At 42.5% G+C, this 12284-nt stretch overlaps 1 protein-coding gene across 2 annotated transcripts in view; it reads left to right on the forward strand.

Annotated features, from left to right (window-relative positions):
* Positions 1 to 12284, forward strand: part of LOC101434015 (low-density lipoprotein receptor-related protein 2-like) — a 122119-nt gene that overhangs the window by 30298 nt on the left and 79537 nt on the right. For both annotated transcript variants that reach the window (XM_058300682.1, XM_058300683.1), the window contains exons 3-9: positions 1267 to 1377; positions 1485 to 1598; positions 2886 to 3002; positions 5127 to 5267; positions 5637 to 5756; positions 8970 to 9098; positions 10105 to 10274. In XM_058300682.1, coding sequence (XP_058156665.1) covers positions 1267 to 1377; positions 1485 to 1598; positions 2886 to 3002; positions 5127 to 5267; positions 5637 to 5756; positions 8970 to 9098; positions 10105 to 10274 — 902 coding nt within the window. The remainder of the gene's footprint in view (positions 1 to 1266; positions 1378 to 1484; positions 1599 to 2885; positions 3003 to 5126; positions 5268 to 5636; positions 5757 to 8969; positions 9099 to 10104; positions 10275 to 12284) is intronic.

Below are 12284 nucleotides of genomic sequence, written 5' to 3' on the forward strand. Positions count from 1 at the left end.
TTTTTTACACTATCCTGCTTAAAGGAGACTGCTACTAGCCACAGATATGTCTGTGAAATTCCAAAGTAGGTTCTTAAATACAAAAGTTCACCTGTAATGAATAGTAATATTGAGCTTTCTTTAGCATGTTGAATAATGTCCCAGTTCCTGTACCAGGTGCTGGGAATTCTAAATTGGGTTTTGTGATTTCATGGGGGAAAACCAGGGTGAAGTGCCTGGTAAATGCAGGTGGCAGTGACCATATGTAGATAATATGAAAACAATAATTTGTGCTTTACATAATGCGTTTTAGGTGAGCAGGTTAGCTCAGTGGTAGAGCACCTCCTTCATATGTATGTGGTCCCAGGTTCAATTCCTGGTACTTCTAATAGATAGATATATAAGTGAGTAAGTAAGTGTATTAGGGTTCTCTAGGGAAACAGAATCAACAAGGAATATCCGTCAACAGTAAGAGATTTATCAGTCTCTCACACAGCTGTGAGGATGCACAAGTCCAGCTTCTGCTAGCAGGCTGCAACCAGGAACTCCAATGAAAGTCCAGTGAAGATTCTTGATGAGTTCTGGGAGATGCTGGCTGTCCAAAGACGAGCTTGGAAACTCTCTCAATGCTGGAATCATTTCCCCTTTTAAGGGATTCAACTGATTGGGTTAGGTGTCACTCACTGCTGATGGTAATCTCCCTGACTGATGTAATTATAACCAGCTATCTATGATTTACCACTGCAGTAAAGTCAATGGTGACTTAAGTCCATAAATGCCCTTGCATTACAGTTAGCCCAGTGTTTGCTTGACCAAACAACTGGGGGCACAATTACCTGGCTCACTTGACACAATAGCCTAACCATCATAGTAAGTAATGTGCTTTAGTATATTATGTGTTTTGGTTGGCAGTGTCTTTTTAGGTCCCACTACCCTGTGAGGTAATTTACCTAAACCTGTGGATGAGGAAGTGATGACAGAAAGAGGATGAGTGAATAGCTACTTAGTGATACCTCAGGACTCAGGTCCCAGGACTCTGGCCTGGGCTTGTTTTCTTTCCCCCATCCTCTGGTGAAAGTCTTTCCCTAGAACCCAGTGCTATTGTGCACTGTACTTTCCACCTGAGTACTAAACCCAGTTAGTTTATAATTTGCTATTTGTGTTTCCTTCCCCGTATTCAACTGAAATTTCCAGGGGAGAGCAATATATGCTCAGCATTTAGTAACCAGCAGACAGTAGTTATTCAAGAAAGGTTTGTTGAAAATTGTTTCCATTCTTTTTCTACAGACTATCCAACATGTGAGCAGTTGACTTGTGCCAATGGAGCCTGCTATACTACTAGTCAGAAGTGTGATGGAAAACTTGATTGCAGGGACTCATCTGATGAAGCTAACTGCAGTAAGTAAAGCGTCTGTACCAGCACCTCCCTACATAAGAGAATAAATGTCTACAATTGGCATTTGCCTGGGTCTGTGGAACTGAAATTCTTTTCTTTCCCTTCTCAGCTCAGGTATGTGAGCATAATGAGTTCCACTGTTCCAGTGGAGAGTGTATTATTGAGGCCTTCGTCTGCGATCATGACCTTGACTGTGTAGATGGCAGTGATGAACTTTCTTGCAGTACGTTGATTTTTGTTATTCTGGGTCATGTTGTTAGGAGTGAGGTTTTCTGTTTTGTTTTCTTTTTTTTCCCCTAAGTTCTACTTTTCTCAAATGACAGGGTCATCTGACAACAAGCCTTCATTTTGCTGGGGCCATGCTCCTTTATCTTCCAAGGATCTATGAAGGGTTGATGATGGCCAGTCTGCATTCTTTCCTTAAACTTAGACTATAAGGGTAACTGGGTATATTGTGTCATTGAATTCTCCAATTACCCATGTGTCACTACATTAGAGTGATAGAAGGGCTTGAAAGGGAAAGCCCCTAGTAGCAATGGGCCTACCTCATTATTTTGAAGATGGTTTAGGTGGCTTTTGTTGCCTTCTTCCCTCTATCCCGCTTTTCTTTCCATGCTGTGTCCTGCAGTATGAACCACCTCACTTATTCTTTCCAGCTCTGACCTCTATTTTGTGCAAAGTAAGAATTTTACCAATTCTAATAAATTTTCAGCTTTTTTTTCCCCACTAGAATGCAAGATTTTTGTCCATATGTGTTTTAATTGGTTGGTGCTCATATCTTATGGGGTTATATAGTTTGAACATCACCCCATTTTTCAATGATCCATGCCTGATTTCCAGCACCTGAGCTTATTTAAAGATAATGTGGGGAAAATGGACTTGGCCCAGTGGTTAGGGCATCTGTCTACCACATGGGAGGTCCGCGGTTCAAACCCCGGGCCTCCTCGACTGGTGTGGAGCTGGCCCATGCGCAGTGCTGATGCGCGCAAGGAGTGCCGCCCCACGCAGGGGTGTCCCCCGCGTAGGGGAGCCCCATGTGCAAGGAGTGTGCCCCATAAGGAGAGCCACCCAGCGCGAAAGAAAGTGCAGCCTGCCCAGGAATGGTGCCACCCACACTTCCAGTGCTGCGGACGACAACAGAAGCGGACAAAGAAACAAGACGCAGCAAATAGACACAGAGAACAGATAACCGGGCGCGGGGGGAATTAAATAAAAAATAAATAAATCTTAAAAAAAAAAAAAAAAGATAATGTGAAATCATGGAATAGGTGACTCAGAATCACTTGGTTTTTAATGTCGAGAATGATACACTGGCACCTGAATTCATTTCCTGGACCCAAAGCTACCATTACCTTCTGCACCTCCTCTTCCTTCTGCTTGGTGTCTTCCTTTTGTTCATTTTGTTCATACTGATGTAGAAGTTTCAGTGTACAGAACTCAGTTTACACAGTGAGGTAAGCAGTTTGTTTTAAGCAATTGTCTTTGGAGTGAAGCTGTTGTTTTCTTCCAGCCTATCAGCCCTGTGAAGGTCACCAATTCATGTGCCCAAATGGCCAGTGCATTAATCAAAGCTGGGTTTGTGATGGAGATAACGACTGTAAAGACAATGCAGATGAAAACGGATGTGGTAAGGAGGGGTTTGGGGACTTACTGGGAGGTGACTCTACCAGCTTTTGCTAAAAATCAGATCCAGAGCTCATATATAGCTTAAATTATTATCATCAGGGCAAAGTAGTTCTCCCTTCTATTCCCATTCTGATTTTTTTCCCATAAAGACCGTATATTTTAACCAGATTTACCTGTAGAAAAGTAGTAGTCTGGGAAGGGAGGGAAAACATGATTTTTCTTAGACCTTATATCATTTAAACATTTTTTGTGAGCAAAAGCGCATTTTACTTTGCAAATTCTGATTTCCAATTGAGTCATTGACATCCACTGCTAGAGACCACATCTGGGACATGTGGGTTGGAGTTTGAGATCCGTAGGTATAGGAGAGCTGCTGTCCTCTTGTTGATCAAGGACATTGCAACTAATATTTACTCTTTCACTCTGCTGGTCTCATCCCCAGTACCACCAGCAGTTCCACATGTTATTAATAACCTACACAGTAAAGCAAGTTGCCAGAGCTGCAGCTGCAGATACATGAAGGCATTCCTTGTTCTAGGAACATCCACTGGTTTATCCATGTTAGTGGGCTTTGGATCTTTGGGCTGTGGTTTTTCTTGCACTGGCCATATTCCACTAAATAAACCAAACAACTAAAAAAAAGCAAAACAAAACTCCAGGAATCCTTATTCTATAATTGATGAGTTAACCCCAGGGGTTTATTAATTAATCTAGTTTTAAAATTCAGACCCCTTATCTGCTACTTCCTGATAACCTGGCTGGGGGCTTTAGTGAGGTGCACAAGGCAGGAGTGGTTTTGTGATGAGTGAGGTACTTAGCTATGTGCTGATGAACCCGATCTATGTTACCACTCCCTGACGATGGAAAGATCTTTTTGTATTCTCTTTTTAAATATGTGGAACCAGCATTGGTATGGCCATGGTAGTTATTAAATAGAGTGAAACTAAATAATTCCATTTTGATACTTCTTAGAATCTCAATATAAGGCTGGTGGTCAAGTTAGAAATTTGTAGATTTCTGTAATGCATCTTGTCTATATCCTCTTGAATTGGTCAGCTAAAGGGGTGCTGAAGCAAATGACCAGAAATCTGTTGGCTTTTATAAAAGGTATTTATTTGGAGAAAAGCTTATAGTTACAAGGTCCTGAAGAGTCCAACTCTGTTTTCTGACCCAAGTCAGTTGTGACATGTTAAAATTTAAAATTAAAAAAATTTTTGTTTCTCCCCACTCCCTTCTTTGCACTTGCTATGTCTGTCTATTCATCTTTGTTTCTTTAGGAGGTACTGGGACTGGACCTGGGATAATGGGAGGGAGGTGCCTAATTGCTTGAGGCTCCTTCTATCCTTGCTGTGTTGTATCTTTCGTTGTGTGTTTCTTCTTGTGTCTTTTGTTGAGTCAGCTTGTCGCACTTGCCCATCACACCATCTCTTGTCTTACTCATCCTTTTTAGGAGGCACCAGGAACCTCCACTCCCTGCTTTGTTGTGTCTCTCATTATGTTTTTCTTCGTGTCTCTTGTTGCGTCAGCTTGCCACACCTGCCCATCATGTCAGCTTGCTGTCCTTAGGAGGCACTGAGAACTGAACAAGGGCCCTCACCTGTGGTGGGTGGGCGCTCCATTGCTTGAGCTCCATCCACTTCCCACCTCTTTTCACTTAAGGCTCTGTGCATCCAGCTTCTTTCCATATCAACTGTAGGCTGGTATAGGGTGCAGCTGCTCTGTTCTCTTCAGCTGCAAACTACCAGGTGAATGGCTCCTCTCTCCCCAGGGCTCCAGCGTCAAAACCTCGTTTTCTCCTCTGCAGTGTCTTTGTGTACATCAAATTCTCTATGTGTCTCCTTGATTGAGTGTTCATTTATATAGCCCAAAAAGGGGTCAGGGACGCAAACTTCATCACCCTTATGGCATGGTAGAATCAAAGCCCTAATCTTAACATAATCCGTCATCTCAGCTGAATCTAATACAGAGGGTATCATGCCCAGAGGAATAGACCAGCTTACAAACATAATATCACTTTTTTGGAATTCATAAATACTGTCAAACTGCCATACTGCTTTTGACCATGGATTAAAGAGAGAGCTTGCTTTATTTCTCATGTGACTTCTAACATTTTGATTTCCTGCAGAAAGCACAAATCATCGTAAATGTTACCCAAGAGAATGGGCTTGTCCATTGTCTGGACAATGCATCCCAATTGAAAAAGTTTGTGATGGGACCTTGGATTGCCCAGCAGGAGAAGATGAAGCAAACAGAGCAAGACGATGTGGTAAGGAGTTACCTGGGTAGCTCTAAGAAAAAAAGCTATCGACAACATTTTCGTGCATAGCCTCCATGTAGTTCCTTGGGAGTTCCTGACCCAATCTACAACATAGACATAAAGATGGATTTATGACCTGATTTTTCCATAAATAGCACAAACCCTACTCATAATAACTTAAGAAGGGGATTTTCTGTTAAAAGAGCAAAACAAAACAGAAAACACAATATTGTAGTATGGCCTGAATGTTGACAGATCTTCTGTATGTCTGCTACATTGTTATGTAGCTTTTACTTATGAAAAAGGAAGCTACTATTTCATATACGTAAATCTTTTCCAGAGGTGCACCATGAATATAACCTGTTTTTCTCCCCTTAGATGTGAATATGTGTCCTCTCTTGAGCTGTCAGCACCTCTGTCACAGCACTCCATATGGAGGGGCATGTTACTGTCCCCCAGGCTTTATCGTCAGTGAAAATGACAGCCGTACCTGTGTTGGTAAGTGACAGATGGGACCTCTTGGTCTTAACTAGTGTTTGTGGCACTGAAGGATTCCATGATCTCATCAGGACATCAGGGAGTTTGAGTGATGATCTGTTAGCAGATGATCTGTTAGCAAAGAGCAACACAGACCTCACAGAAAACCTGGATAATATGGTGCTTTTATTGGGTGTACAAGGCAAAAGAGTGGTTTTGTGACAAGCAAGATGATTAGCTACATGATGATGTACCTGATGCATGTACCCACTCCCTGATGCTGGAAAGATCTTTTTGCATTCTTTTTTAAAGTATGGGGAACCAGGACTGGTATGGCTATAGTGGTTATTAAATACCTATGTCATATAAAGCTGCTTCCCCTTCCTGCTCTTCTGGCCTATTCTCTAAGATGCTCAGACCTCCCCAGGATCCAGCAGAGTTGAGAGAGCAGAAGAGCACCAGGTCACTGCTCCAAAGACCATGCTGGTGTGTGGTGCCCAAGCTATGCTGATTGTTTTTTTCACCTCTAATTGGTTTTCTTTATCATAATGCTTCCAACTGGTGATTGACATGAAACTAGTGCACCAAGTATTTAACCACATCTTTCCTACCTGAATTCTTTTCTACCTGAATGATTTCTCCTACTAGGAGTTTTGATTCTGATGTGAGCCAGATTTGCATCCAAAAGGATGGATCTTCTTATGGGAGAATTAGACATGGCTGAGTATCATGCATTTCTCAGGATTTGAACAATGCATTTTTAATGATCTGATTTTCATTTTTTTTTTGGATTATAAGAGACATTATCAGAAAGTGAACACAGGCTTTAAAAACTGTTTTTACTGGCATTGGGGAAAGGCAACTGGAAGGCAAATGAAAATTCATTAAAATGAAGTTCGGTGGGCAGCTATGGATCCCCAGTGGTAGATGATTCAGAATTTTCTGAGGTCCATTGGCATTCTTTTGATATTCTTTAGAAATGTGAGAATGTTCCAGGCTTCCCAGATTAAAAAAACAAACATGGCAAAATTATTGACTTTTTATATATCTTACGATGTTATTCAGTCTCAGTTCATGACTCTCAACTATCAGATATGGCTGGGAGTATATTCTGATTTGCAAAACTTTCATGTCCATTTACTCAAAATGTGGTAGTGGCGTTTATCTACCTATCACACACCCAATAAAATTTGTATTTTTTTTTTGGATTTTCTTTTTTTAAAATTTATTTATTTATTTCTCCCTACCCCTCTTGTTGTCTGCTTTCTGTGTCCATTTGCTTTGTGTTCTTCTGTGTCTGGTTGTCTTCTCTTTAGGTGGCACTGGGAACTGATCCTGAGACATTCTGGAGTGAGAGAGAGGGGCTCAATCATTTGGTCTGCCTCAGCTTGCTGGTCTGCTGCATCCTTATTGTCTCTCCTCTGTGTCTCTTTTTGTTCCGTTGTCTTGCTGCGCCAGCTCTCCATGCTGGCAAGCTTGTCGCGCGGGCCAGCACTCCTGCGTGGGTCAGCACTCCACTCAGGTCAGCTTGCTGCGTGGGCCAGCTTGTCTTCACCAGGAGCTCCTGAGAATTGAACTCTGGACATTCCGTATGGTAGACAGGAGCCCAATTGCTTGAGCCACATCTGCTTCCCTGGATTTTCATATCCAGTGAAATAATCCATTTGCGGCGGTCCTTATGGTTTAGGTAATTCAACTTACAAATTAGAATTACCTGAAGCCAGAGAGCACAGGAACCTTGTACGTATGTATACGTTATAGAGGTCAGCCTCCCAGGGAAGACAGCAGGATAGAGGAAGATGTAACGTGGACCTGGACTTGGAGGGCAAACAATTAAATGAGTAGAAGAGAAGAAAATTTTGGTTGACTTTTAGATGTAAGAGGAAAGGCAGCTGTGACTTACTTGCCGTTACACTTTATGCTTAATTGAACCTTCTTGAGCAGCTGGTTATAAGACAATTTTTAAGAATTGCTGCCCGATAGATCTTTTAGACTGTGGTTCTATCACATGGTAACCGCTAATTGCTTTGTCGCTTAATTTTTTATTTTTTTAAGCTCCTCCAAAGGCATGTCCTTGATTTATTAAAGGGCACACCCTCAGACTCAATATAAGAACAAAAAAGTACCATCAGTTTAATAGCTATAAAAAATACCCAGAATTGGAAAACTGAGGGGACAGCAGAAGAGGCCCATGGGCTGGGGGCATGGGGAGCCCTGCTCATGGCAGCAGGCTTGGCGGAAGGGTCCACTGGGTATTCCTGTTGCTAAGAGGTCCCAGGTGCAGCCATTGTCCTGTGGGAGCCACTTCTCGCAAGCATCCTTCCTTCTGTTGGGCTGTGCTCAGCTTCTGCTGGCTCCAAATCTTGGCCAGCAGTGCAGAGAAGGTAGCTCAGTGGGTTTGTAATAGTCAGCTAACAGCTAATTGACCCTGGCAGCCTGAGTATGGCCACTCTCCATGTATAGGATCTCCTCCACATCAAGCGCCAGCTCTAGGATCTTTTTTTCCTGGCAGCCTTAGAGGCGTGTTAGTTGCTCCTGGATCCACTCTTCCACGTGTTCCCACAGCCCCTCGCAGTCGTACTTGACGGTGGCCTTTGCTTGACGCCTCACTGGGCCCTAGCTGTCTGCTTTTCTGGGGCTCTCGCCCGCCCCTCTGAAAGTAGACACGGGGCCGTGAGCCTCCACTGCCCCACCCCGGGGCCGGGCAACCCACGCCGTGCCCCTTGCTGGGCGACTGTCAGCCCTGACGGGGTTATTTGCACGCGTCGGGCCCTCCCTGTGCTGCCGCCTTCTGGATGCCCGCCGGCTGGCTCCGGGCTACTGCCCGGCTTAGCTCCTGGGCTCCATTCCGCGGCGAGGGCGGCGGCGGGGCGCTCAAGGGCAGCTGCAGCGTGTGGAGCCCCCGTGTGGAGCCCCCGTGTGGAGCCCCCGTGTGGAGCCCCCGTGTGGAGCCCCCGTGTGGAGCCCCCGTGTGGAGCCCCCGTGTGGAGCCCCCGTGTGGAGCCCCCGGGGCCTGGCCTGGCTGCGCCCCGCCCCACCCCTGACGACCCCTCTTTATTATTAATAATTTTATTAGTATAAGCAATTTACGCCTTATGGCACCGTTCATGTTGATTTTGAAAACTGCCTGCCCTCCAGAGGACACTGTGGCATCACCATATTTCTGTCCAGGGTTTCTCAGAAGGTGCTCATGGTGTTAAACATGATTACAGATGTTTATTTTCTGCGTGGCAGATTTTGATGACTGCCAGATATGGGGCATTTGTGACCAGATGTGTGAAGACCATGATGGCCACCACCAGTGCCACTGTGCGGAAGGGTATGTCTTGGAGCATCTCCGGCATTGCAGAGCTAATTCTTCCTGTGAGTATATTATGAACAGCTGTTACATCTTTAATTACTAAACTCTTTCCGTAAGTACTTGACAACAGAAATCTGTACAACAAGTTATCATCAGAAAACTAGAGTGGCTCTGTTGCCAAGAACTATTAGTCAACATTAATTTCATCCTGCAATTATTAAGGGTCAACTTGAAGATGAACATTTTTTATTGGTTGCTACAAAAGTGAGTTCCAAAGTGTGTTTGCCTCCATGGATTTCTGAGTAATGCCTCTTTTCACATGATGATTTTAGTGAATGGCTCATTTTCTGTTTCCTAGTTTTTGGTTAAAAATAACTAATTGCTTTTACATACCACTATTTTTTTTCTCTTGAATTCCAGATTTTTAAAATGCATATATGAGACTGTAAATATAGATAGATCTAATCCTATTTTTTGTATTTTATTATAAATAATATATATTGTTCTGCATCTTGCTAATATCATTTAATATATTTTCCAAATGTGCACTGAAAGCTCTTCCTCATAATATTCCATTTTATGGATGTACGTAATTTAACTATCCCCCTATTGATAGTCCTTTGTCATTTCTTATCTTTTGCTATTGCAAAAAGACTGCACTGAATAAGTTTAATATGCAAGTTTGTGAACATGTAGGTATAGCAGATCTGCCACGGCCATGTTTTTCAGAGAGTGATCTCCCAGTAATCCTTACAAAACTGTATGCCAAAACAATCTAAAGTTGCACATGGAGATGAGAAACCCATATCATTAAGAATTTTTTTTTTCTTGCCTGATGTATTTTCCTCAGCGTCATTGATCTAGCAGCCAGTACACTTTCTCAGCTCTGTTTCTAACTTAACTGTGATTGTGAACACTTCGATTTTCTCATTGGCTAACTGGGTTAAATGGTAATACCTCAGAATAACATAATATAGAAGAAAGCATTTGGAAATGCATGAATTATCAGGTTATTTCACCATCCTTGCTCATCTCAGGGTGTGGTAATGCTTTCTTCTGCACATTTAGCTGGTGAGCCCTCTGTTATCTTCTCCAATGGTCGGGATTTGCTGGTTGGTGATATTCATGGAAGGAGCTTCCAGATCCTGGTACATTCTGAAAATCGTGGAATGGCCGTGGGCGTGGATTTTCACTATCAACTGCAAAGGGTCTTCTGGACCGACATCACGAGAGAAAAGGTAAATAGAAGTTTCAGGAGCTAGTTTGGGAGCCGAATAGAACCATGAGCACAATGTGTTGATAGCTTTTCATTTTTTGGTGAGTAGATGGGAAAGTTTCTTTGTTTTCTAACAAAAAAGGCCCTTGAGATATTTTATCAGCACATTTCCATGCTATACTGTTACATGTGACCTATTAAACAAAGCAGTCTATTATATGGATTAGTCTGTGGCAACTTTTAATTTTATTCGAAAAGGAATCCAAAAGCCTAATTAAAAGAAATAGTAGACATTCTTTCAAAACTGGATGGATATTTGGTAGTAATTTTTGAAACCCGATCATTTAAAATGTAAAGTACCCTGCTTTACTGGAAGATAAAAAATACTTTACTTGAATCTTCTAAATGGAACTGTAATTGAGGCTTGCATAACAAATATGGACAGTATTTTCTTTAAGAGCCAGAATTTTTGTCTTATTTGGAAAGCGTACAGGATTTAATTTCATCCTTAGAGACATAAATGTTAGGAATATTTATGGAATCTTATTCTTATATTTCCTTATATCATTTATAAAATTCGTATTCATCCAAATGATAACTTGCATTTACAAATCATCCTATTTTTTTTTTTTAGTATTCATTTTATTTATTTATTTATTTCCCCATACCTCATTGTTTGCATTTGCTTTGTCTGTTTGTTGTGTGCTGGTCTTTTTAGGAGGCATAGGGAATCCGAACCCAGGACCTCTGATGTGGGAAGCTAGGGCCTAACTTTTGAGCCATCCACTTTGTTGTATCTGTCTCTCATTGTTTTCCTTGTGTCTTTTGTTGCATCATCTTGTTGTGTGATCTTGCCACATCTGCCCATCACATCAGCTTGCTGTCTTGCTTGTCTTTTTTAGTAGGCACTGGGAATCTAACCTGGGACCTCCCATGTGATAGGTTGGAGCTCAGTCACTTGAGCCACATCTGCTTCCCTACCGTCCTATTATTAACACTTGCGTTAGTGTTACAACTCATGGAAGATCATAAAATTTGTGTCAAATTGTCAATCTCTGATCACATTAAGTACTTTCTGTTGTGTAATTTGTTTTATTGTTTTATCAGAGGGGTCAGGTGGGGATAAGGTGACTCAAGTAAGAAATTATTTTCCTCACTTCCTACGACGTGACTGCAAGCTTAGGGTTTAGGGACTTCCCTACCTCCCCAACCCCTACTCCCAGGCTGGAGGTTGTACTCCTACAGGTCCTGGAGCCAGCTTGAGCTGGGCTGGCTGAGGATCTGTTGCTTGAAGATTCTAGTGTATTCTATATTGTATATGCATTTTCTTAGAATACCCATAGAATTTAGCACTACTAGACTTTTAGCTCTTTAGAAATGCTTTATGTATTAGTCAGCCAAAGGGGTGCTGACACAAAATACCAGAAATTGGCTGATTTTTATAAAGGGTATTTATTTGGGATAGGAGCTACAGATACTAGGGTATAAAGTTACGTCCCTCACCAATTCTATTTTCACGTGTTGGAGCAAGATGACTGCCAATGTCTGCGAGGGTTCAGGCTTCCTGGGTTCTTCCCTTCCAGGTTCTTGCTTCTCTCTGAGTTGAGTGTTCCTCTCTTCCCAAGGCTTGCTTCTTCCTGGGCTCAGGGTTCCTCTCTTCCTGGGGTTTGCTAACTTTCCTCTGTGAGCTCACTCCTGGGGCTCCAGCCTAAGGCTTCAGCATCAAACTCCAACATCAAAACTCCAACATCAAAACCCCTCAATTCTGTCCTTTGCCCTGTCTTTTATCTGTGATTCCCTACCCACCAAGGGGTGGGGACTCAATGCCCTAAGGATGTGGCCCAATCAAAGCCCTAATCATAACTCAATCGTGCCCAGGTACAGACCAGATTACAAACATAATCCAATATCTATTTTTGGAATTCATAACCATATCAGACTGCTACACTTTATTATGCAAATTGTATTTCTATGTCTATGAGTCTAGAGTGTAGGGGACCAGGCCCTGGAGCTAAGAGAGAACTGCGTTCAA

Source organism: Dasypus novemcinctus, chromosome 7, assembly GCF_030445035.2.
Source record: "Dasypus novemcinctus isolate mDasNov1 chromosome 7, mDasNov1.1.hap2, whole genome shotgun sequence".
In the NCBI taxonomy this organism is placed as follows: Eukaryota; Metazoa; Chordata; class Mammalia; order Cingulata; family Dasypodidae; genus Dasypus; species Dasypus novemcinctus.